This window comes from Ranitomeya imitator, chromosome 3, assembly GCF_032444005.1.
Source record: "Ranitomeya imitator isolate aRanImi1 chromosome 3, aRanImi1.pri, whole genome shotgun sequence".
Taxonomy (NCBI): domain Eukaryota; kingdom Metazoa; phylum Chordata; class Amphibia; order Anura; family Dendrobatidae; genus Ranitomeya; species Ranitomeya imitator.
The window spans coordinates 548045609-548071656 of NC_091284.1; the positions used below are offsets into that span (position 1 = coordinate 548045609).

The 26048-nt window shown below is 43.6% G+C and overlaps 1 protein-coding gene across 2 annotated transcripts in view; it reads right to left on the reverse strand.

The window, feature by feature from the left end:
* The window catches only part of TFDP1 (transcription factor Dp-1), a 156380-nt gene that overhangs the window by 57331 nt on the left and 73001 nt on the right, over positions 1 to 26048 (reverse strand). For both annotated transcript variants that reach the window (XM_069757876.1, XM_069757877.1), the window contains exons 5-6: positions 9099 to 9220; positions 7185 to 7350 (exon numbers count right to left, since the gene is read on the reverse strand). In XM_069757876.1, the coding sequence (XP_069613977.1) occupies positions 7185 to 7350; positions 9099 to 9220 (288 nt within the window). The remainder of the gene's footprint in view (positions 1 to 7184; positions 7351 to 9098; positions 9221 to 26048) is intronic.

Sequence of the window (26048 nt, forward strand, 5' to 3'; positions counted from 1 at the left end):
AGCCTTCATTGGGGGACACAGGAACCATGGGTGTATGCTGCTGCCACTAGGAGGTTGATACTATGCAAATAAAAAAATTATCTCCTCCTTTGCAGTGTACACCCTACAGACAGGAAGTAGGTTATTCAGTTAGTGAGAAAACAGTAGGAGAAGCAACATGTAAAGATAGGAAACTCAAATGTAACAACAAAACAGAGCTGTTCAACTTGGGAGGGTGCTGTGTCCCCCAATGAAGGCTCCGAGAAACAGATTTTACGGTAAGCAACCAAAAATCCTGTTTTCTCTATTGCCTCTCATTGGGGGACACAGGAACCATGGGACGTCCCAAAGCAGTCCCTGGGGTGGGAACAGCAGAAAAAAAAACTCCATTCAGGTCGGAGGACTAACTGCCGAAGCGTAGGTATGGAGCTTATAACATTTGGCTAATGAGTGAACGGAACACTAAGTTGCCGCCTAGCAAAGTTGTAGGGCGGATACCCCATGGTGGTGTACCGCCCAGGAGGCGCCCACTGCCCGGGGCAGAGTGAGTCTTAATCCCAGGAGGAGTCACTCTGTTCTTGACCCGGTAAGCCTCCAGAATGGCAGGTCTGATCCAGAGAACAATCGTAACCTTGGAGGCCGGCAGGGAATGACAAAAAGACGGTCCATCTTCCTAAAGAAGGCAGTCCTAGACAAATCGATCCTCACCGCCCTGACCAGGTCTAGCCTGTTCAGCCAACGCCCCAGAGACTAGGTCGGAGCAGGACAAAAGGTGGGAAGGACGATCTTATTCAAGTAAAAGGAGGACACCAACCTGGGGAGAAAAGGCGATGAAGGCCGTAAAACTACCCTATCCTGGTGAAGAACCAAGAAATGGGGCAACAGGAGAGAGCCACCAACTCTGAGGCGCGCCTAATGGAGGAGATGGCCACCAGAAACGCCACCTTGCAGGACAGAACAGACAGTGAGGCCTCATGGGGAGGTTCAAGGGGGGAACCCCATGGAGCCTCCAGAAAAAGATTGAGGTCCCAGGGATCCACGGGAGTTTGGTACAGGAGTCGCATGCGCCACTCGTTGGAGAAAAAGTTCTGATCTGAGAACAGGACGGATGTAAATCTTTATACTGTGATAGCCAGTAGCTAAGGACTTCTGAAAGGGACTTCAGAAAAAGAATGGAAAGGGTTGCTATCTGACCCTATAGAGAACTAAGGGCAAGGCCAGCAGCCTTGAGAAAACGGCCAAAATGGAAGGTTTCAACGGCAAAGCTGTTAAATTGAGCCACCAAGAACTCTGTGGCAGATCGGTCCTTGGTACAGAAGATCTGACCTGTCTGGGGGCCTCCATTGGGAGTCCGCGAGGCGATTGGCGATCTCCGCGAACTAGAACCTTCTGGGCCAATCTGGTGCAGACAGAAGGATCGGCACCCCCTCCGCATTGATCTTCAACAACATGGGAAGAAAGGGAAGGGAGGAACAGATAGGGAAGTACAAATTGCGACCCAGCAATGGCCAAAGCATCGGTATCCACAACAAGAGGATCGCCGACCTGGAAACAAACGGTGGAACCTTCCTAAGCAGTCGGGACGCCAGGAGATCCGCTTCCAATGTTCCCCATCAAAGGCAAATTTGAAGAAAGATGTCCTGAAGCAGGGAGCATTCTCCTGCCGCAAGGCCCTCGCGGCAGGGAAAAACACTGCGTCGCCTCTGCCCAGAGGAGGATCTTTGATACCTCCTGATTCCCTCCCTGGTGATTGACATATGCCACAGCCAAGACATTGGACGTCTGGATTCTGACTGGAAGACCTCTGAGAAGCCTTTCCCAGTGACTCTGGGACAGAAGAATGACCCCTATCTCAGGGGAGTCAATCGGCAGAGAGGACTCTTGCTCCGACCAACGCCCCCTTCACTGACGGATGGCGAGAAACCGCGCCCCAGCCAGGAAGGCTGGTGACCGTCGTCACCACCTGTCATGGGAGGACCGGACCTGGGGAATGAGAGGGGAAGACAGCCACAGTTGAGAGGCTATTAGAATCGGACGGAAAGCCGGATCGGAGGATCCAGATACAGCACAGACGTGACTCACTGAGAAAGGATGGCCTGCTGAAGTGGTCTCAAGTGGAACAGCGGGAATGCTTCCGATGCTGTCACCATGCGTCACAGGACCTTTATTGCTGAACGGAGGGAAGGCAGCCGAGGGCCTTGCAGAGAGCAAACTCCGTATGGAGAATTGCCCGCTTCTCCTCGAGAAGAAAAATCCCCGACTGACGGGTGTCGAACAGCATGCCTAAGAGAACGAGACGCTGACTCGGAACAAGACAAGACTTTGTTCTGTTGGCCCGCCACCATCAACGGGACAGGGAGTCGAGGACAATGGTCGGACTCTCCTGGGCCTGAGAGAGGGGCAGAGCCTTGATGAGGATGACTTCGAGTTATGGAATGAGCACTAGGCCCCTGATCCTCAAAATGGCCATAAATGTAGCCATGACCTTTATGAAGACACTGGGAGCGGTCGCTGCGAAACGCAGGAAACTCTGGTGTGCTGGGAAAATCAGAACAAGGAGCTAGGCATCTTGGATATCCATGGAGCACAGGAATTCCTGTGGATCCATGGAAGCCAGAACTGAACAGAGGAACTTCATCCTGAAATGCCGCAGGCGGAACCTTCTGTTCACTAACTTCAGAGCCAGGATGGGTCGGAACTGCGCCGCTCTTCTTCAGCACTACATGCAGGTTTGAATAGAAATCTGTGAAGCGTTCCTGCTGTGGGACGGAAACGATAACCTCCGAACAAAGAAGGAAGGTAATGGACACAAAGAAACCTGGGATCAGAGGATTTTTTAGAGGGCGGAATTCGAAGAAGCGATTCCGGGGCCGCGAAGCGAACTTTATCTTGTATCCACAGGATACCATCTCCCTGATCTAAGCGTCCTCCACCGAGGCCAGCCAAACATCCCTGAAAAAAAACAGCAGACGCCCGCCCAAACTGGAAGAAATGCTGGGCCCTTAGCACGAGTTATGCCAAGGAAGATCTCCAGGTCTAGGCCTGGTGGACCAACCATGGTAGTTGCGGGAACGTCGGGAAGGGGTAGGCTTGAAGGAAACCTTTTCTCTGGCCAGACAGGCCCGTAGTCTGTGTTAGCTAGAGGAATCTTCAGACGCCGCGAAACAGCGAAAGGACAAAAGGGAGCTGAACTGCCATTTCAGGGGAAGTTCGGGGGGCATGGAGGGAACTCGTGCCTCCCGTGGCGTCCTTAATAATTTGTTCCAGCATGTAGCCAAAGAGACGGGCCCCCTGACAAGGAGGGCTAGTAAGGGACTTCTTGAAGACAAATCCGCCTGCCGTGTGTAGAGCCAAATATTCCGCCGGATGCCACCATATTGCTGGAGGCGTGAGCTGCACAAGCCGCGCATCTAGGGAGGCAGATACCAGATATTTCCCTGCATAGGAAAACTGGTCTGACAGGTTGGCTAGCTCCCCTGGAGGAGCTCCAGCCGGGGTGCTCTTACAAGGCTTTTTGGTCCATCTAGCTATGGTCCTTGAGACCCAGGTAGAGGCAATGGCCGAGGCACAAAGTAGAAGCAGCAGCTTCAAAGGCTGATTTATCCAGTGATTCTATAATTGTTTCCTTGGAACCCATGAGGGATGCTGCATTGGAAAGTGGAGGGGCCAAGTTGGTAGACAATCTGGGAACTGACGAGTCCAGAATTGCCCGCTTCCTGCCGAGGAATCAGTCCAGTTAGCGATGAGCTCAGGGGAGAAGGAATATAGGATGCAGAGACGCTTCCCTGTCTGAAAGCATCTGGTATGGTTCGCCTTTCCCCTGGCAAGTACCACCACAAATTCAGTGTGTGGGGCAAAGACCTTGGAAGGTTGTTTTGACCGTCTAAACGAAACCGCCTATTCTGCGGGTTCCGTAGAGGTATCCATGATGCTTAACGTCTGGTTGATCGCAACAATAAGGTTATGTACTTGTAGTGAAACCAAGTCTGAAACTTCCTCTGCAAACATGACCGAGGACGCCCGTCTCTCTCGGGAGTGAAGGATCTGGAAGAGGGATCTCACCGTTCCAGACCGGAGGGCGAGATAGAGCGGGAAAGAAAGGAGTCAGACGTCCAGCTGATGGTGGACGTCCTCGTCTCCTCCAACCGACAGGCTCTGGTGGGCGAGTGGGTGGGGGACGGACCTAGGGCCGAACTTCTAAACACGCTTGTGTACCAGGATCATGGTCCTGCTGTCGGATCTATGAGGATACGGGGTGGCCGTTCACGCTGTACTCATAGTCCATAATGTGGGATTACAGGTGTGACTGTTCACCCTGTATCCCTCCGAAAAAAGGAAGCTAGAATTTCGCTCCTGTCTGGATCTCTTGTGGCCTGAGTTCAAAAGGCCGGACGGAGAATCATGTGACCCACTGGCAACTGCGGTCAAGCACGGACACCAGGGTGGTGACATCCTGGTGAGGTCCGCTCCAGACTGAGACAGAAGGAAAGCCCACCCAGCGATAGGGGTTTTGGACTCACCTGGGGTAGGGATTCCTGGACGGTGGGTACAGTGGAAATGCTGCAGCTGACAAGAAGAAGCAGGAGGACGGGAACGCTCTCCTTTTAGGATTAGGCCTGGGAGCAGACCCACTAAATGATGCCCGAAGGTTAGGGTACAGGAGAGGGAAGTAATGGACTGCATAGCAGAGCTACTCAGCAGAAGTAGAGTCCTGTAGACTGCTCCCAGCTGTAGCTGCGACCGGCATCATGGCACAGGTCCAGGGCACCAGCAGGGAGACGGCGACCTAAGGAGGATGCAGGAGACCCAGCCGAAGAAAGCGTGCGCTGGGGAAAAGGACCCGCTCTTAGAGGGGGGGGGGGCGGGTTAGTCACCGGGTCCAGAAGCAAGATGGTGGCAATCCCAGGGCGACTGGGAAGGCTGAGAGTAGTGGGCGGAGCTAGCGCCCTACGCAGGAAGAGAGAGACGGGCGGGAAAAAAGCCCGCCCGATGATAACGGAAATGGGCGGAGCCGGAAGTAGGCCCGGGCAGAAGCCGGGGCCTAAATTAGGAGGCCAGCGACCGCCAGAGAGGGCCGCTGCGCTGAAGAACGAGCGGTGCGGCCGGCGGAATGCCGCCAAGCCGGATGACAGCGGAACGTGTCCGCCGGAGGAAGTAGGCAGCGGGGCTGCCTGTAGAGACCGCGGTGCCGGAGCGAGGAGGCAGAGCGTCTGCCCGCCGCCGGAATATAAGGCAGCGCGGCTGAAAAAGTCGCCGCGCTGTAGGAAAGATAGGACGGCCCCCCAGAACAAGGAGGGGAAGAGAGGTGAGCAAGGACGCTGCCGTGCAGCGACGATCCCTACCCGTGGGACCTGCCGAACAAAACAGGACAAGGAAGCCTGGTAACAGCAGTCCTTAGTATAATAAAAAGGCCCAGAGGGATCCCTCTCCTTTGACTTTTTAACTGGGACGGGTGGGGGAAATACTCACCTCAAAAACTCCCACGCCGTCCGTTACTAACCTTACTGAGAAAGGTATCAGACGTCCATGGAGCTGATGGTGGACGTCCTCGTCTCCTCCAACCGACAGGCTCTGGTGGGCGAGTGGACGGAGCTAGGACCGGACTTCTAAGCACGCTTGTGTGCTAGGATCATGGTCCTGCTGTGGGATCTATGAGGATACGGGGTGGCAGTACACGCCGTACTCATAGTCCGTATTGTGGGACTACAGGTGTCACTATTCACCCTGTATCCCTTCTGGAAAAAACCTGAAAGAAAACGAGGCACGTTGAGGTAGATAAGGGTTTAATGAAAGACCCGTGTCCACCTCCTACTGACACTAAGCTAAACTGAATAATTTACTTCCTGTCGGTAGGGTGTACACTGCAGAGGAGGAGCTAATTTTTTTATTTGCATAGTGGCAGCCTCCTAGTGGCAGCAGCATTATATATATATATATATATATATATATATATATATATATATATATATATATATATATATATATATATATATATATATATATATATATATATATATATATATATATATATTACACTCAAAAAAAAGGAAAAGCAGCACAAAATAATTGAAAAAAAGTGGACTTTAATGCCTGAACGCCACACTAGATTGTGGCCCGATTCTAACGCATCGGGTATTCTAGAATATGCATGTCCCTGTAATATATGGACAATGATGATTCCAGAATTCGCGGCAGACTGTGCCCGTTGCTGATTGGTCGAGGCAACCTTTATGACATCATCGTTGCCATGGCAACCTTTATGACATCGTCACCATGGCAACCTTTATGACATCGTCGCCGCTGTGCCCGTTGCTGATTGGTCGAGGCCTGGCGGCCTCGACCAATCAGAGAGCCGGGATTTCCAGGACAGACAGACAGACGGAAAAACCCTTAGACAGCGTGGCTGCTATATACTACATAGGCAGTGTTCTATACTGCATGGGCCATGCTATAAATTACGTGGCCACTGTTCTATACTGCGTGGCCAGTGTTATATACTATGTGGCTGCTATATACTGCGTGGACTGTGCTATATATTATGTGGGCTGTGTTATATACCGCGTGGCCACTGTTATATACTGCGTGGCCTATATTAACGCATCGGGTATTCTACAATATGCATGTATATAGCAGCCACATAGTATATTAGCACAGGCCACGTAGTATTTGTCTGCTATATACTACATGGCTCCTATATACTACGTGGCCTGTGCTATACACTATGTGGCTGCTATACACATACATAAATACATATTCTAGAACACCCGATGCGTTAGAATCGGGCCACCATCGTGTGTGTGTGTGTGTGTGTGTGTGTGTGTATGTATGTGTATATATATGTGTGTATATATATGTGTGTATATATATGTGTGTATATATATGTGTGTGTATATATATGTGTGTATATATATATATATATATATATATATATACATATATATATATATATATATATGTATATATATATATATGTATATATATATATATATATATATATATATATATATATATATATATATATATATATATATATATATATATATATATATATATATATATATATTCCCAGAACGAAAGATTTCTGAATCTGCCACTGTTGTGTTGAATAGGAGCCAACACAATGTTGCCTAGATGTTACGGCACTAATGGTCATGCAGATTATGTGTTCTGTTGTGACAAAATCTCAAGCTGAATGGTCAACTTACCGATTCATTTGGGGATATGTGGTTATCAGCTGAACTAAATTCTGCTACCAGTTCATCAGCCACCTCATTGTAAGAAGTTGTGCCTTTTTTCTGTACTTTTTCACAAACCTTCATCGAAAAGTGACGTAAGCCTTTGCCATTTTTCTCCCCTTTTTTATTCCTCTTCCTATGTATAAAAAGAGCATTAAAGACCATTAATTATCACACACTGCATTAGGTAGAGGTTCTACAAACTCAGATATAGAGATATAGTTAAGGTTATGTGCACACGTTGCAGATTCTATGCGTTTTTTCACCGGAAAATCGCAGCAAAACGCTGGGAAAACGCATACACAACACAGCCCATTGAATTCAATGAGAATACACAATGCTGTGCTAATGCTGCGTATTTTTCCGCGGCGCAATCGCATTGTGGAAAAATATGCAGCATGCTCAATCTTTGTGCAGAATCGCAGTGATGCCGCACACATAGAAATGCATTGATCTGCTTACTTCCCACATGGGGCTATGCCCACCATGCGGGAAGTAAGTGGATTAGGTGCGGTGGTACCCGGGTCTGGAGGAGAGGAGACTCTCCTCCTGGCCCTTGGGAGTCATATTTCTGTTAAATAAAAAGAAAGAAAATAAAAAATATTGATATACTTACCTTCCGATGGCCCCCAGAGTCCTCCCGCCTCTCAGCGGTGCACGTGGCGGCTTTAGTTCCCAGGGATGCATTTGTGAAGGATCTGGGATGACGTCGCAGTCACGTGACCGTGATGTCACAAAGGTCCTTCGCGCAATGCAGCCTTGGGTACGGAAGCCGCCGGGAGCGTCGCTGAGGAGATAGTAAAAAGTAATAGTAAAAAGTTGGTCACACTTGTCAAGCACTATGCTTGACAAGTGTGACCAACCTGTCAGTTTTCCAAGCGATGCTACAGAGCACTTGGAAAATGCTAGCATTCTGCAAGCTAATTATGCTTGCAAAACTCTAGTGTTTAGCGGGAATACGCATGCCAATTCTGCATGCGTTATACCCACAGCAGGGAATTGCAGCGGAAATTTCCGCAGCAATTCTGCAATGTGTGCACATAGCCTCATAGTGATGAGCGAACGTGTTCGGATAAGGTGTAACCAGAGCATGCTCGAAAAAAAAAAAAAAAGGTTTGCATCTTAGCAGCCGTATGTCTCACATTTTTTAGGCAATCCCTGCATGTGCTGCGGCTGTTGAAAAGACGGGAGACAAGCAGGCGCAGGGAATTGAAAATATTTTGAGAGCACGCCGAAGACACTAAGCACAATACCTTATCCAAGCACATTCGCTCATCACTAATAGTTAATCTGTGGTGCATCCAATGCCTTTTCCTACACACTTGATGTGATTGATGGGCCATGCATGTAAAAGGGAAGCGATTTCTTTGAACAAGAGAGATGCAAGATGTTTATCAGATGGCAAAAGGACAGAGGTAAAATCTAACCATTCTTAGAGTATGTGCACACGTTCAGGTTTTTTAGCTTTTTTTCGTGATAAAAACGTAACAAAAAAGGCGAAAAAAACACATGCGGATTTCTGGCAGAAATGTCCGGTTTTTGTCAGGAAAATTTCTGCAAGAAATCCTGACGTGTGCACATACCCTTATTACTGTTTCAAACAAAAGACAGCGAGGCTGCCACTGAAGACATTCCTGAGAAGTCCGATATCAGGAGACACGGTCTGGAGGTTGAGTACTTTTGCTGAACCAATAAGACCTAATCTACTGGCAAACTTCTGGTGGAGGATGCAAAGGGTAACAATGAAAACCTTTGGCTGAGCACGCCGCTGGCTGATGATTAGGAATTTACCCGCCGATGTTCACATAATTAGGTGCTACAGCAATATAAATACACACACACTCGCGTACACTTACTAGGGCATGCTGACAGCATTTAGCTTACCCAGCAGACCAGGGAGAGGAGTCTGTAACTTGGTTCTGTGAAACAAAGTGTGTGTTGGGGGTATGTGGACTTCCTAATAAAATTGTACTTGGTGCGGACTGTCTTTGCGGTGTGGTAATAACCTGTGATTGAAAGAGAAAGTAAAGTATGGAAAATGTTATTACGGTATATAACAAACGTGCCAGGCAACAAGTATTCACCTATATGTTTAAATGACACAGGTATAGGCAGATGGTTCTTGTACAAAATACAAGCCCTGGATAATAGCTAACACAACTGTAATCTATGGGAGGGAAAGAAAGTTCTGACCAACATGTCAAAGGGCCATGAAAATCCATTGCACCCAGGGTGGATAAAAATCAATGTTTAAAAAAAAAAAAAAAAAAAAAAAAAAAAAAAATCGGATTTTTTGATTTAAATTTGATTTTTTTTATTTAAATCTGATTTTTTTTATTTAAATCTGATTTTTTTTATTTAAATCTGATTTTTTTTATTTAAATCTGTTTTTTTTTATTTAAATCTGATTTTTTTTATTTAAATCTGATTTTTTTTATTTAAATCTGATTTTTTTTATTTAAATCTGATTTTTTTTATTTAAATCTGATTTTTTTCAATAAACTGCTTTTTGAGGAAAATATTTTACCATCCAAAGGTTCTTACATCATGAGATAAAGCTGAGTTGTTTAACTCAGTAGAATAAAGGCTGTATATGTGTAACATTCACAATGCCATGCTCTTCCAGAGGTTTCTGTAGGATTAGTGGGCAGTTTCTCTCCTATATTATCACAGACGCTCGCTTTACTTACGCAGTTCTCAAAACTGAATTTGACTCCGCAGAGGTCCCAGCCTCTTCTTCACGGCAAAAATGTTACAACATGAACAGAGTTGAGAAAAAGACCTTAATCCTATTGTTCTACAAACCTATGAATACAGAATCAACCCCTTCAGTGCCAAGTCCAAGAAGTTAGACAATATATTTCTGATTGTTTGGAGTGGAATAGATCTGCACAACACAAGAAGAATGTGAATCTAAGTGTGAGGAGGAGGAAGGGCAAGCAGACAAGAAAATGAAAGTGAAACTTTGAGCACAATACTGCAGCATAGCCACAGACAGACAAGTCTGGATCTGTTTGTGTGTACGATCTGAGGTTTATTACATTCTTTCCTTATAATGGCAGCAGGCCGTAAAAGAGACCCAGTTTGGGAATATTTTAATGAAGCTCCTTCGCCTATCGGTAAGGCAGGCATGCGTGCAAAATGCAAACGATGCAACAAAGAGATGCAAGGCCTGGTGGCGCGAATGAGGCAACATCATGAGAAGTGCGGTGATGAAGATGAGTCATGAGGCATGCCAGCCTTACCGATAGGCGAAGGAGCTTCATTAAAATATTCCCAAACTGGGTCTCTATTACGGCCTGCTGCCATTATAAGGAAAGAATGTAATAAACCTCAGATCGTACACACAAACAGATCCAGACTTGTCTGTCTGTGGCTATGCCTCAGTATTGTGCTCAAAGTTTCACTTTCATTTTCTTGTCTGCTTGCCCTTCCTCCTCACACTTAGATTCACATTCTTCTTGTGTTGTGCAGATCTATTCCACTCCAAACAATCAGAAACATATTGTCTAACTTCTTGGACTTGGCACTGAAGGGGTTGATTCTGTATTCATAGGTTTGTAGAACAATAGGATTAAGGTCTTTTTCTCAACTCTGTTCATGTTGTAACATTTTTGCCATGAAGAAGAGGCTGGGACCTCTGCGAAGTCAAATTCAGTTAGGTAGAAACTTTGATTTAAATCACTGATTTAAATCAAGCCTTACTGACTAGTGATTTAAATCGTGATTTAAATCAGTTAGATTTAAATCAAATCCACCCTGATTGCACCCAAGTTTTCATTGATCAGTGTGGCTGTTTTTTCCCAGCTTTAACGCCTATTCCCAATTGAAATTTATTTTACTACATACAAGCATTATTTGCACAGAGTGTCTTGAACGGAAGAGTAATTGTCCTGAAAATGGATATTACCATATGGGCATTTCATACCATACATGCCTGCTTTGCCAAGCAGAGGTTCCAGATAGTAAGGGCTTTATTCACCACCTCCAGCTAAGATCTATCTGCACAGGCTCTGAACCACAAGAGTATGTGCACATGTTGAGGATTTTACCTGCGTTTTTACACCTGCAGATTCCAATTATAGAACAGGTGTAAAACGCTGCGGAAAATAAACCACAGCATTTCGGCGCGGAATTTTATGCAGCATGTGCACTGTGGATTTGGTTTTGCATAGGTTTATATGGTACTGTACGACGCATGGAAAACTGCTGCGGATCCGCAGCCAAATCTGCAACGTGTGCACATACCCTAACAGAGGAAAATTCACATATACGGACCATAATAGACAGTAGATAAACTTTTGTCGTGCAGCCAATAATCCAAAAACCACTGTTGTGACAGCCTAATATTATTGAAGCTGGTAGCCAATGCTGCAAGCTAATGAACACTTAGAACTACAAGTGGGAAAAAGAACTTTGAGCTCAATCCCACAATTATGACATTATGGTTTTTGCATCATCAGTTATCAGAAACTGAAAAACTCATGATACAAAAGGAGAACAGAAGAACAAAAAATACTGATTTTCCAGGACAATTATGTAGTACAACGTATACATCAGGGCTCCCCAACTCTGGTCCTCAAGAGTCACCAACAGGTCATGTGTTTCGGATTTCCTTAGTATTGCACAGGCGATGGAATTCTTGCCTTTCCAGGTGATGCAATTATCACCTGAGCAATACTAAGGAAAATCTGAAAATATGACTTGTTGGTGACTCTTGAGGACCGGAGTTTGGGAACACTGGTACACATACTGAAACTTCCAGGGCTGTAGAGCAATGTAATGCTTACAGCTATAATAGCACAATGTAACAAACATACAGGACTTGTACCTATATATACCTAGATCATGTATTTAGTTACCTTGTGAACCCATTATATTCTAATGATGCACAAGTTCAGAAAAATCCTAATGAAAAGGCGAGTGGGTCACCAAATAAGATAAAATTCAACAGCCATGTTTATCAGTATCCAAGGAACGGAAAGTCATGAGGAGGTTTTCCGTTGTAGATTTGCTCATGCCTATAACAATGTAACAACTAAAGTTTTGCATTTCCTCTGATACACATAGAATTAATTTTCTACATACCATCGTCATCAACTGAACCAAGGGAGAAGTTATCAATTGATTAAAAGAAAAAGATAATCTGTGTTTTATTCAGTTGCCATACTAAAGCCATGAAAGAATGTATTCCAATTACACAATTCAACAGAGTAGTCAACATTGTAACAAATAAACCCACCAGACACTATTGGAGGAAACTGAACAGAAATTCAGGGAGAGGGGCCATCACACAAAAGGATTCTAACAATGCAAGAAAGCCCACACCATCAGCAGAGACAGGAACCCAGGGAAAAGTTTCCTTCATCCATTCATACGATCCATTCCGGTACAGGACCCACAAGGGTATCTAGAAACACGTGGTCCGTTCTAAAGTTGGGCTATCCATCAGTGGAGCTTTGACAACCTTTCCTCCTGGGTTTTAGGAGCCCTTTCAGTTTCAGTTTGGCACATAATTCAATTTAACAATTTCACAGTACCCTAAAGAAAGGCACATTCCCTCAACACTCAATTTTCTACGATGCAATATGTATTGAATTGAGAACTTCCATCTTCAGACAGGGCAAGGCATTCCTATAAGAGTGTAGTGCACCCAGGATTCTTCATTTACTGCCTACCCAGTTTAATGTCCTTGTGGTCCTATTTTTCCCCTCACTTATCTCGGCCACTTTGTTGGGTTCCGTGTATATTCACTTGCCCCATATAGTCCGGCATTTCCATACATATTTCTTTCCACTCAATCTTATCTATTAAAGGGAACCTGTCACCCCCAAAATCGAAGATGAGCTAAGGCCACCAGCATCAGGGGCTTATCTACAGCATTCTGTAATGCGGTCGTTAAGCCCCCAATGTATCCTGAAAGATGAGAAAAAGAGGTTAAATTATACTCACCCAGGGGCGATCCGGTCCGATGGGTGTGACTGTCCGGTCCGGGGCCTTCCATTTTCTTACCATGATGTCCTCTTCTTGTCTTCATGCTGCAGCTCCGGCGCAGGCGTACTTTGTCTGCCCTCTTGAGGGCAGAGCAAAGTACTGCAGTGCGCAGGCGCTGGGCCTCTCTGACCTTTCCCGGCACCTGCACAACAGGACAGACAAAACGCCTGCGCCGGAGCTGCAGCAGCGTGAATACAAGAAGAGGACATCATCGCATGAAGATGGGAGGCGCTGGACCCGAACCAACAGCGAGAACGCCCCTAGGCGAGTATAATCTAACCTCTTTTTCTTATATTTCAGGATACATCAGGGGCTTATCTACACCATTCCAGAATGCTGTAGATAAGCCCCTGATGCCGGTGAGTTTAGCTCACCTTCGATTTTGGGGGTGACAGATTCCCTTTAAGGCTGTGTGCACACGTTGCGGTTTTTTTCTCGTTTTTTCCCCGATAAAAATGCTATAAAACCGCAAAAAAAACGCATACAATAAGCATCCCATCATTTAGAATGAATTCTGCATGTTTTGTGCACATGATGCGTTTTTTTTCCGTGAAAAAAATGCATCGCGGTAAAAAACGCAGCATGTTCATTAATTTTGCGTTTTTTTTTTGCGGATTTCCCACTCCAAAATGCATTGGGAAGTGTCCGGAAAAAACCACGGCAAAAACGTGTCAAAACCGCGGCAAAAACGCGGCAAAAACACATGCGGTTTTCTCGCGGAAATCCTGAACGTGTGCACATAGCCTAAATAGTATACTTTAAAAACTTTACACACAGCTCCATTGCTTGAGACAGCCTGTGGTGCACCCCATAGGCAGTACTAAATTATTCCAACACTTTTGTGGGTTTATTCTGGAAGTTCGTACCGCGCTTTCCATTTGCAACTGTTTTTTTTTTGTTTTTTTACTTGTACCTATATATACACACCTAGATCATGCATTTTGCTACCCTGCCAAAAGCATTCTATTTTATTGAAGCAGTAGACCTGTCTTTGTCACAGTGTTATTATAGTTGTGAGCATTGCTGCCACACTGAGCGTAGTAAGAATTGTGTGTACATTCATATATATTACCCTGGGAACTGCCCCATGTATACTGTATGCTTATGTCTTTTCAATATCCTGTATTTGATTTTCTTTCCTTTATTCTCCTGTGTAACGTTTTACATGCCATATTTCAGTTTCTGATGCTCTGATGAGACACCGAAAAACGTCATACTGTATGATAAAGCGCAGTTTGCACTATATAACATGAGTGCCAAATTCTTTATAGGGGCAGCACGGTAGCTCAGTGGATAGCATTGCAGCCCTGGAGTCCTGAGTTCAATCCCCACCAAGGACAACATCTGCTAAGAGTTTATATGTTCTCTCCGTGTTTGCATGGGTTTCCTCTGGGTTCTCCGGTTTCCTCCCACATTCCAAAGACATACTGAAAGGGAATTTAGATTGTGAGCCCCAATGGGGACAGAAATTATAATGTGTGCAAGCTGTAAAGCGCTGCGGAATATGTTAGCGCTATATAAAAATCAAGATTATTATTTATACTATTTTATTTTGGGGTGGAACCCATAATGCAGGAGTGTCATCCCTTCTCATTAGAATTCAAAATTCATTTTCCAGAGGAAAAAAACATCTTAAAAGTCCATCAAAGCCTGCAGGTCCAGTTAAAGATCAACTACTGAAGAAAAGATGTAATGGAGGATATATTTCATGATATATGTAGTATCAACTCTGATGCTTCAGCAGTGGGCACCCAGTACACTATCATCAATTGGTCCACAGCTCTGTGTATAAAAAATCTAAGCTAAGGACCATTTGGAATTATATTTAGGTAGGGTTATTTCGTTAAAGCTAAGGACATTTCAAAGGAGTTACGAGAGAACATAATATCTATGTCAGAAATATAGGGAGTAGCCATCAATTTCCACTTTGATGCAATACAAGTTTTTATGACAGAAAAAATATGTAAAGAAGCTGGTCTAATTTTTTGAGGGAGGTCATCAGCTGTCAGAAAAAGGAGAACCAACTGGGGAGAAATTTTGATGGGAGACTCATTTATTTTATTCAATAGTAAAGACACATCTTTCCTAAGTATCGAACGTTTGGGACATTCCCAGAATATGTGAAGAACATCATCTCTGACCACAATTCCTCCAGCATAAATCGGATTTATGTGGAAATGTGTTTTTAAGTCTAGTGGGAGTGTAGAACCACCTAGATAAAATTTGCAGCAATAACTGCATCTAATTATTTCTGGCAACAGTTGATTAGTCCTGCACATCAGCTTGGAGGAATTTTAGCCCACTGCACCCTACAAAATAGCTTTAACTTTTTTTTTTGCTGGAAAAGTTTTACTTTTGAACACCATTGGTTTTACCATACAATGTAATGGAAAACTGTAAAAAAAAGAAATAAATAAAAGTGCGGCTGACACTGCAAAAAATGTGCAATTCCACAATTCTTTTTTTTTTTTTAGCCATGTTCTCTAAATGCTAAAACGGACTTGCCATTATGATTCTCCAGATCATTATGAGCTCGTAGATACCAAACTTGTATAGGTTCTTTTTTAACCCCTTCACGACATGCGCCGTACTAGTACTGCGCATGCCGTGTCACCCCCTTTGATGTGGGCTCCGGCGGTGAGCCCACATCAAAGTCGCGACATGTCAGCTGTTTTGTACAGCTGACATGTGCGCGCAATAGCGGCGGGTGAAATCGCTATTCACCCGCCGCTATTAACCTGTTAAATGCCGCTGTCAAACGCAGACAGCGGCATTTAACTACCGCATCCGGCCGGGCTGCCGGAAATGACGTCATCGCCGACCCCCGTCACATGATCGGGGGTCGGCGATGCATCAGGAAGGTAACCATAGAGGTCCTTGAGACCTCTATGGTTACTGATGCAGGCCTGCTGTGAGCGCCCCCCTGTGGTCGGCGCTCACAGCACACCTGCATTTCAGCTACATAGCAGCGATCTGATGATCGCTGCTATGTAGCAGAGCCGATCAAGTGGTGCCAGCTTCTAGCCTCCCATGGAGCCTATTGAAGCATGGCACAAGTAAAAAAAAAAATGTTTTTAACCCCTTTCTGACATGGGACGTACTATCCCGTCGAGGTGGGGTGGGCCCCCATGACCACGGACGGGATAGTACGTCCAGCGCGATCGGCGGCGCTCACGGGGGGAGCGCCGCCGATCGCGGCCGGGTGTCAGCGATGCCCCCGGCACATTAACCCCTGGCACACCGCGATCAAAGATGATCGCGATGTGCCGGCGGTGCAGGGAAGCTTCCCGCAGGGAGGGGGCTCCCTGCGGGCTTCCCTGAGCCCCCCGCAGCAACGCGATGTGATCGCGTTGCTGCGAGGGTCTCACCTCCCTCCCTGCTTCCTCCAGCCCCGGATCCAAGATGGCCGCGGATCCGGGTCCTGCAGGGAGGGAGGTGGCTTCACAGAAGCCTGCTTAGAACAGGCACTGTGAAGGCTGCAGCGCTGCATGTCAGATCAGTGATCTGACAGAGTGCTGTGCACACTGGCAGATCACCGATCTGTGATGTCCCCCCCTGGGACAATGTAAAAAAGCAAAAAAAAAAAATTTTCAAAATGTGTAAAAAAAAAAAAAAAAAAAATATTCCTAAATAATGAAAAAAAAAAAAAAATATATTATTCCCCTAAATACATTTCTTTATCTAAATAAAAAAAAAAAACAATAAAAGTACACATATTTAGTATCGCCGCATCCGTAACGACCCAACCTATAAAACTGGCCCACTAGTTAACCCCTTCAGTAAACACCGTGAGAAGAAAAAAAAAAAAACGAGGCAAAAAACAACGCTTTATTATCATACCGCCGAACAAAAAGTGGAATAACACGCGATCAAAAAGACAGATATAAATAACCATGGTACCGCTGAAAGCGTCATCTTGTCCCGCAAAAAACGAGCCGCCATACAGCATCATCAGCAAAAAAAAAAAAAGTTATAGTACTGAGAATAAAGCGATGCAAAAATAATTATTTATTCTATAAAATAGTTTTTATCGTATAAAAGCGCCAAAAAATGATATAAATGAGGTGTCGCTGTAATCGTACTGACCCGAAGAATAAAACTGCTTTATCAATTCTACCAAACGCGGAACGGTATAAACGCCTCCCCCAAAAGAAATTCATGAATAGCTGGTTTTTGGTCATTCTGCCTTGCAAAAATCGGAATAAAAAGCGATCAAAAAAATGTAACGTGCCCGAAAATGTTACCAATAAAAACGTCAACTTGTCCCGCAAAAAACAAGACCTCACATGACTCTGTGAACCAAAATATGGAAAAATTATAGCTCTCAAAATGTGGTAACGCTAAAAATATTTTTGCAATAAAAAGCGTCTTTCAGTGTGTGACGGCTGCCAATCATAAAAATCCGCTAAAAAACCCGCTATAAAAGTAAATCAAACCCCCCTTCATCACACCCTTAGTTAGGGAAAAATTAAAAAAATGTATTTATTTCCATTTTTCCATTAGGGTTAGGGCTAGGGTTAGGGCTAGGGTTTGGGCTAGGGTTTGGGCTAGGGTTAGGGCTAGGGTTAGGGCTAGGGTTAGGGCTATGGTTAGGGCTAGGGTTAAGGCTACAGTTAGGGTTGGGGCTAAAGTTAGGGTTAGGGCTATGGTTAGGGCTAGGGTTACAGTTTGGGTTGGGGCTAAAGTTAGGGTTGGGGCTAGGGTTAAGGCTACAGTTAGGGTTGGGGCTAAAGTTACGGTTAGGGTTTAGATTACATTTACAGTTGGGAATAGGGTTGGGATTAGGGTTAGGTGTGTGTCAGGGTTAGAGGTGTGGTTAGGGTTACTGTTGGGAATAGGGTTGGGATTAGGGCTAGGGGTGTGTCAGGGTTAGGGGTGTGGTTATGGTTACCACTGGGATTAGGGTTAGGGGTGTGTTTGGATTAGGGTTTCAGTTATAATTGGGGGGTTTCCACTGTTTAGGCACATCAGGGGCTCTCCAAACGCGACATGGCGTCAGATCTCAATTCCAGGCAATTCTGCGTTGAAAAAGTAAAACAGTGCTCCTTCCCTTCCGAGCTCTCCCGTGTGCCCAAACAGGGGTTTACCCCAACATATGGGGTATTAGCGTACTCAGGACAAATAGGACAACAACTTTTGGGGTCCAATTTCTCCTGTTACCCTTGGGAAAATACAAAACTGGGGGCTAAAAAATAATTTTTGTGGGAAAACAAAAAGATTTTTTATTTTCACGGCTCTGCGTTATAAACTGTAGTGAAACACTTGGGGGTTCAAAGTTCTCACAACACATCTAGATAAGTTCCATGGGGGTCTAGTTTCCAATATGGGGTCACTTGTGGGGGATTTCTACTGTTTAGGTACATTAGGGGTTCTGCAAACGCAATGTGACGCCTGCAGACCATTCCATCTAAGTCTGCATTCCAAATGGCACTCCTTCCCTTCCGAACCCTCCCATGCACCCAAACAGTGGTTCCCCCCACATATGGTGTATCATCGCACTCAGGACAAATTGGGCAACAAATTTTGGGGTCCACTTTCTCCTGTTACCCTCGGGAAAATACAAAACTGGGGGCTAAAAAAATAATTTTTGTGGGAAAAATTCTTTGTTTTATTTTTACGGCTCTGCATTATAAACTTCTGTGAAGCACTTGGTGGGTCAAAGTGCTCACCACACATCTAGATAAGTTCCTTAGGGGGTCTACTTTCCAAAATGGTGTCACTTGTGGGGGGTTTCAATGTTTAGGCACATCAGGGGCTCTCCAAACGCAACATGGCGTCCCATCTCAATTCCTGTCAATTTTGCATTGAAAAGTCAAACGGCGCTCCTTCCCTTCCGAGCTCTCCCATCCGCCCAAACAGTGGTTTACCCCCACATATGGGGTATCAGCGTACTCAGGACAAATTGTATAACAACTTTTGGGGTCCAATTTCTTCTCTTACCCTTGGGAAAATAAAAAATTGGGGGCGGAAAGTTAATTTTTGTGAAAAAATATGATTTTTTATTTTTACGGTTCTACATTATAAACTTCTGTGAAGCACTTGGTGGGTCAAAGTGCTCACCACACATCTAGATAAGTTCCTTAAGGGGTCTACTTTCCAAAATGGTGTCACTTGTGGGGGGTTTCAATGTTTAGGCACATCAGGGGCTCTCCAAACGAAACATGGCGTCCAATCTTAATTCCAGTCAAGTTTGCATTGAAAAGTCAAATGGCGCTCCTTCGCTTCCGAGCTCTGCCATGCGCCCAAACAGTGGTTTACCCCCACATGTGGGGTATTGTCGTGCTCAGGACAAATTGTACAACAATGTTTGGGGTCTATTTTCTGCTGTTACCCTTGGTAAAATTAAACAAATTGGAGCTGAATTAAATTTTTTGTGAAAAAAAGTTAAATGTTCATTTTAATTTAAACATTCAAAAAATTCCTGTGAAGCACCAGAAGGGTTAATAAACTTCTTGAATATGGTTTTGAGCACCTTGAGGGGTGTAGTTTTTAGAATGGTGTCACACTTGGGTATTTTCTATCATATAGACCCCTCAAAATGACTTCAAATGAGATGTGGTCCCTAAAATAAAATGGTGTTGTAGAAATGAGAAATTGCTGGTCAACTTTTAACCCTTATAACTCTCTAACAAAAAAAAAATTTGGTTCCAAAATTGTGCTGATGTAAAGTAGACATGTGGGAAATGTTACTTATTAAGTATTTTGTATGACATATCTCTGTGATTTAATTGCATAAAAATTCAAAGTTGGAAAATTGCGCCATATTTCCGTTTTTTTCACAAATAAACGCAGGTAATATCAAAGAAATTTTACCATTGTCATGAAGTACAATATGTCACGAGAAAACAATGTCAGAATCACTGGGATCCGTTGAAGCGTTCCAGAGTTATAACCTCACAAAGGGACAGTGGTCAGAATTGTAAAAATTGGCCCGGTCATTAACGTGCAAACCACCCTTGGGAGTAAAGGGGTTAAAAATATGAAAAAAATATAAAAAATATAAAAGTTTAAATCACCCCCCTTTTGCCCCATCCTAAATAAAATAATAAAAAAAAAAAATCAAACAAACATATTTGGTATCGCCGTGTTCAGAATCGCCCGATCTATCAATTAAAAAAAAGCATTAACCTGATCGTTAAACGGCGTAGCGAGAAAAAAATCTGAAACGCCAGAATTACGTTTTTTTGGTCGCCGTGACATTGCATTAAAATGCAATAACGGGCGATCAAAAGAACGTATCTGCGCAAAAATGGTATCATTAAAAACATCAGCTCGGCACGCAAAAAATAAGCCCTCACCCGACCCCAGATCACGAAAAATGGAGACGCTACGGGTATCGGAAAATGGCACTTTTTTTTTTTTTTTTTTTATTAGCAAAGTTTGGAATTTTTTTTCACCACTTAGATAAAAAATAACCTAGTCTTGTTAGGTGTCTATGAACTCGTAATGACCTAGAGAATCATAATGGCAGGTTAGTTTTAGCATTTAGTGAACCTAGCAAAAAAGCCAAACAAAAAACAAGTGTGGGATTGCACTTTTTTTTGCAATTTCACCGCACTTGGAATTTTTTTTCCCGTTTTCTAGTAAAAGACATGGTAATACCAATGGTGTCGTTCAAAAGTACAACTTGTCCCGCAAAAAATAAGCCCTCACATGACCATATTGACGGAAAAATAAAAAAGTTATGGCTCAGGGAAGGAGGGAAGTGAAAAACGAAAACGCAAAAATGAAAAAGGGCCGCGACTTGAAGGCGTTAATGTAAGTGGTGAAAAAAAAAATCCAGAGTTTGTAAACAAAAAAAAGTAGCCATTTTCCGAGACTCGTAGCATCTCCATTTTTACGTGATCTGGGGCTGGGTGATGGCTTATTTTTTGCACCCCGAGGGGACATTTTTATTGATACCATTTTGGTGCAAATGTGTTCGTTGATCGCCCGTTAATGCATTTCAAAATTCTGGAATTTTGGTTTTTCTCTCTTGTTACGCCGTTTACCGATCGGATTAATTCTTTTTATATATTGATAGATCTGGCGTTTCTGAACTCGGCGATTTCAAATATGCGTATTTTATTTTTTTAAATTATTTTAAATGGGGCAAATGGAGGATGATAGAGAATATATATATATATATTTTTAACTGGCTTCAATAGTCTCCAGCAGCTGTTAGGTTGGTTTCACATTAGCGTATCTGTGCGCAGCGTATGATCCGCATGCGTCCATATCTTTAACATGGTGTACGCAGGGATATGCGTTTGCATACAGATGCGTACGCATGCATCGTTCCGCGGTGTGCGGCAAACGCAACATGTTGCATTTTGAGGTGTCAAATATGGTGCAATCATGCGCATTATTGCGGAAGAGTGCGTAAAAACGCATTACTGTCTATGGGAACGCATTGGTACGCGCATGCATTCAATACGCATGCGTACTTCAGAATGAGCAGGTCCTGCTGTGCTGTTGGACTACTGCTTGTAATGTAAGTATTGATTTACATTGAGTTTTTACATTTTCTTTTTGGTCTCTTAAGTTTAAATTTTCTTCTCCGTTCTTTTCTGTAGTGTTTCATTTCACTGCTGCATGCTTTTCCAACATGTCCTCCAGTGAAGCTTCACAGAGTGGACATGACACTGGTTGTTATATATTTAATGTTAAATTAATTTTTTTTTTGTTAATTATTTTATTTTTTTCAGAATCCCTGTCTCGCGGTGTTTTCTTTATCTAAACATGTGTGTATTGTTGAGTGAAGTATGGGTGTTTAATTACTAAACACCTTACTGAAAGTCAGTAAACATTTCAGGTACAATTTACGTCCAATATCCGAAACAAAGTAGGCAGCAAATGTATTCCTCATTTGGGCAACTTCCACCGTAGTCCTCAGAGGGAGATCTTGGTAATCCTGCAATGTGGTAGTAACAGGTTCCTCAAGTTCTAAGTTTTGGGTCACCAACAGACGTTCCTCCGCAGGAATTGCACAACGTAGCTGTGTGTCCTGCCTGGTGACGGATCCTCAGACACGTAACAGCAAGTCATGGAAGCTCTGTTCCAACATTCTCGTGTACTTGAAAATCTTCTCAGGGCTTTCACGCAGCTCTGTGTACGACGAGTGGTAGGCTCCACGACTCGCTCGGACTTCAACAATGGGGTGTTGCCAATAGCGACGACGACGTCTTCTCTTTCTTCACAAGCCACAGCAAAGGCAACAGATCTCAATGACAAATCAAGATTAAGAATGAAGCTCTCCACGCCAAGATCCGTCTTGCAGCTGGATACAGCTGCAAAAGACGATGGTTTCATCAGTTAAGAGTCTTTATATAGAAATCAAATGAGACACCAATTGGGTGTCTGGTGTCAAGGAAATTCTACTCGAAAAGCATTGGCAATATCGAACGCACACGCATAAACAATGCAAACGCATGCAAAAATGCATGCACACGCAGCGGTTTTTTTTTAATCATGCGTAAGATGATGCGGATAAAAACCGCTGCGTAAACATGCATTTGCATGCATTTTAGCATGCGGTTGCGCATGCAGATGATACGCTGCGCACAGAAACGCTAATGTGAACCTAGCCTTAGAGGCACATGTCAGCTAATGAAATCAGCTGACACGAGCCGGAAAAGTTGCGAGCTCATCGCCCGAGTCCGCATCAACTGGAGAGGCAACCCTGGACGTACCTATATGTCCAACGTTGTAACGGGGTTAACCCCTTAACATCCAGAGGTATTTTTGCATTTTCATTTTATTCGCTCCCCTTCTTCCCAGAGACATAACTTTTTTTTAATTTTTTCGGTCAATATGGCCATGTGAAGGCTTGTTTTTTACGGAACGAGTTGTACTTTTGAATGACTCCATTGGTTTTAAGATATCGTGTACTGGTAAACACGGTTGTTTTTTTACCATGTTCACCAAATGCTAAAACTGACCTGCCAGTTATGATTCTCCAGGTCATTACGCGTTCATAGACACCTAACATGCCTAGGTTTTTTTTTATCCAAGTAGTGAAAAAAAAAATTCCAAGGTTTGTTATATATATAAAAAAAAAAAAAAAAGAAGCCATTTTCCGATAACCATAGCGTCTCCATTTTTCATGATCTTTGGCAGGGTATATATATATATATATAGATATATATATAGATATAAAAAGTGGTAACAGCACAATGCTCACCGGTGGGTGCCAGGCCTCCTGGGTAAGACGGTCCACTCATCCACCCAAATAATATGCCAAAAAAGAAAAGAAGGCAGCACTCCAATTCTTGAAAAGGTGAAAAACTGTGAAGTTTATTCAGACCCACATCTCTGTGCGATGTTTGATGGCGACATCATCATTAAACCCGCGGATAAGGGGGGTGCTGTCGTCATCATGGACAGGCATAAGTACATTGCAGAGATCGATAATCAACTAAAGGATGAAAAAGTTTATCAAAAATTGGAAAGTGACCCCAAATTTAACATTATGGGGGAGATCAAAAAATGTTTGCAGGAAGCAGTAAATAAGAAGAGAATAGAATAGATCAAGAACTTATGGATTACCTGAGTATAGATTTCCCAAAGACGCCAGTTCTATATACGACCCCAAAAATCCACAAATCCTTGATAGACCCCCCTGGACGACCCATAGTGTCAGGGGTGGACTCAGTGTTTAGTAGGATGGGAACATTCCTAGACAAAATCCTGAACCCAATTGCTAAAAATAGTAAGTCTTATATCCAAGATACAACGGATTTTTTAAATAAATTGGAAGCTATAAAACTAGAGGGGGAGGTGATTTTGGCATCATTTGATGTCATCTCACTTCATACATCAATTGAACATGATTCTGGGCTTAGAGCGGTTGAAAAAAAGTTGAATACAATTGAAGTGTCTATGGAAGGCAAAGGATTTCTATTAAAATTACTGGAAATAATTTTGAGGCGGAGCTACTTCCTTTTCGGTGAAAGGAAAAGTGTTGGAGGCAAATTGACAGCTGCCAGATGTGAACAAGGGGGACTTAAAGAATGAGAGCGATGGCGCCAAAGAGTATATACCGTACAGTTGCTAAGGTGGGACCCCGACATGAGATACTCACCACACACGGGGATATGAACACACACACAAAATGCGCCACACACTACCACATGCTTGAACACATATACCACCCTCAGCACACATTTCACCACACATACACCAACCTCGCCACATAAAAGTCGAAACACAAAAGTCGCCGCTCAAAACTCACCACGCGCAAAACTCGCCACATGCAAAAAATAGGCTCACGCAAAAACTCGCCACAAGTGCAAAACTCGCCTCATGGAAAACTCGCCACACGCAAAACTTGCACATGCGGAAAAATTGCCACATGCACAAAATTTGCAACACATGCAAAAGTTGCCTCACACAAAACTTGCACATACTCAAAAGGCACCAGACATAAAACTCACCACGCGCAAAACTCGCCATGCGCAAAACTTGCTGCACACAACTTGCTACACTAACCTGTCACATGCAACTCGACACACAAAAAGTTGCTACACGCATGTTGCCACACAAAACTCATCTCACAAAAGTCGCTACATGCATGTCGCCACACGCAACTCAACACACACAACTTGACAAACGAAACTCGCCCTAAAACACACAAGTCTGGTATTAGCCTTCAAAAATAAAAATCTGATTAATAAGCAGACAAACTACAAGAACAACGAATGTACCATATAGGAAATACGGCAGCTGTCAGTCACATGACCTGTCTATTATGTGTATGTGTGAGCTAATATATACTGCCAGGGGGAGGGCTTCCTGTTGGCTGGGGATTTATCAGGCTGCCAATTTAGCTTACAAATACTGAGGTAAAAATACTGAGCAAATAACGTGTTAACGACGACTAATGCAGGAGATCACACAGGTATATACTATATACAGGGGAGATGACACACAGATATATACTATATACAGGAGAGATGACACACAGGTATATACTATATAAAGGAGGAGATGACATACAGGTACATACTATATACAGGAGGAGATGACAGCAGGTATATACTATATACAGGGGAGATGACAGGTATATACTATATACAGGAGATGACATACAGGTGTATACTATATATAAGGGAGATGACAAACATGTATATACTGAGGTGAAAATGAGAGGTGTGAGGTGAAAATGAAAAGGTGTGAGTGCAAAATGAGAGGAGTGAGGGAAAATAGTGTAGTGATCGGAAAATGACAGATGTGAGGTCGAAATGACAAGTGTTAGGCGGGAATGAGAGGAGTGAGGGAGAAAATGAGAGGTGTGAGGGAGAAAATGAGAGATGTGAGGGGGAAAATTAAAGATGTGATTGGGAAAATGAGAGGCGTGATGGGAAAATAAGAGAAGTGACGTGCTATAACTAACCACAGATATTTACTATGCCCAGGCAACGCCGGGCTCTTCAGCTAGTGTGTGTATATATATATATATATATATATATATATATATATATATATATATATGTATGTATGTGTGTGTGTATATATATATATATATATATATATATACACACACACACACACACACACACACACACACACACACACATATATATATATATATATATATATAATATGTACTATTGCTTTATGGGAAAAAAATTAAGACGATGGTTACACTTCAAGGGGTTTAACACTATTTTCTAACTCGCTGCCAATCCTAACCCATGCACTTTTATGAATGGTTGATACTTAAGTTCCTGCAGTGGTGCACACTGTCCAGAGGTGGAGACCTTGAATCATCAATGCTTTTATGCAAGAAGGCCACCATAAAAGATGTGAAGAGTTGCAACATTTTTTTTTTTTTTTACACAATGCAGACTGACAATAATT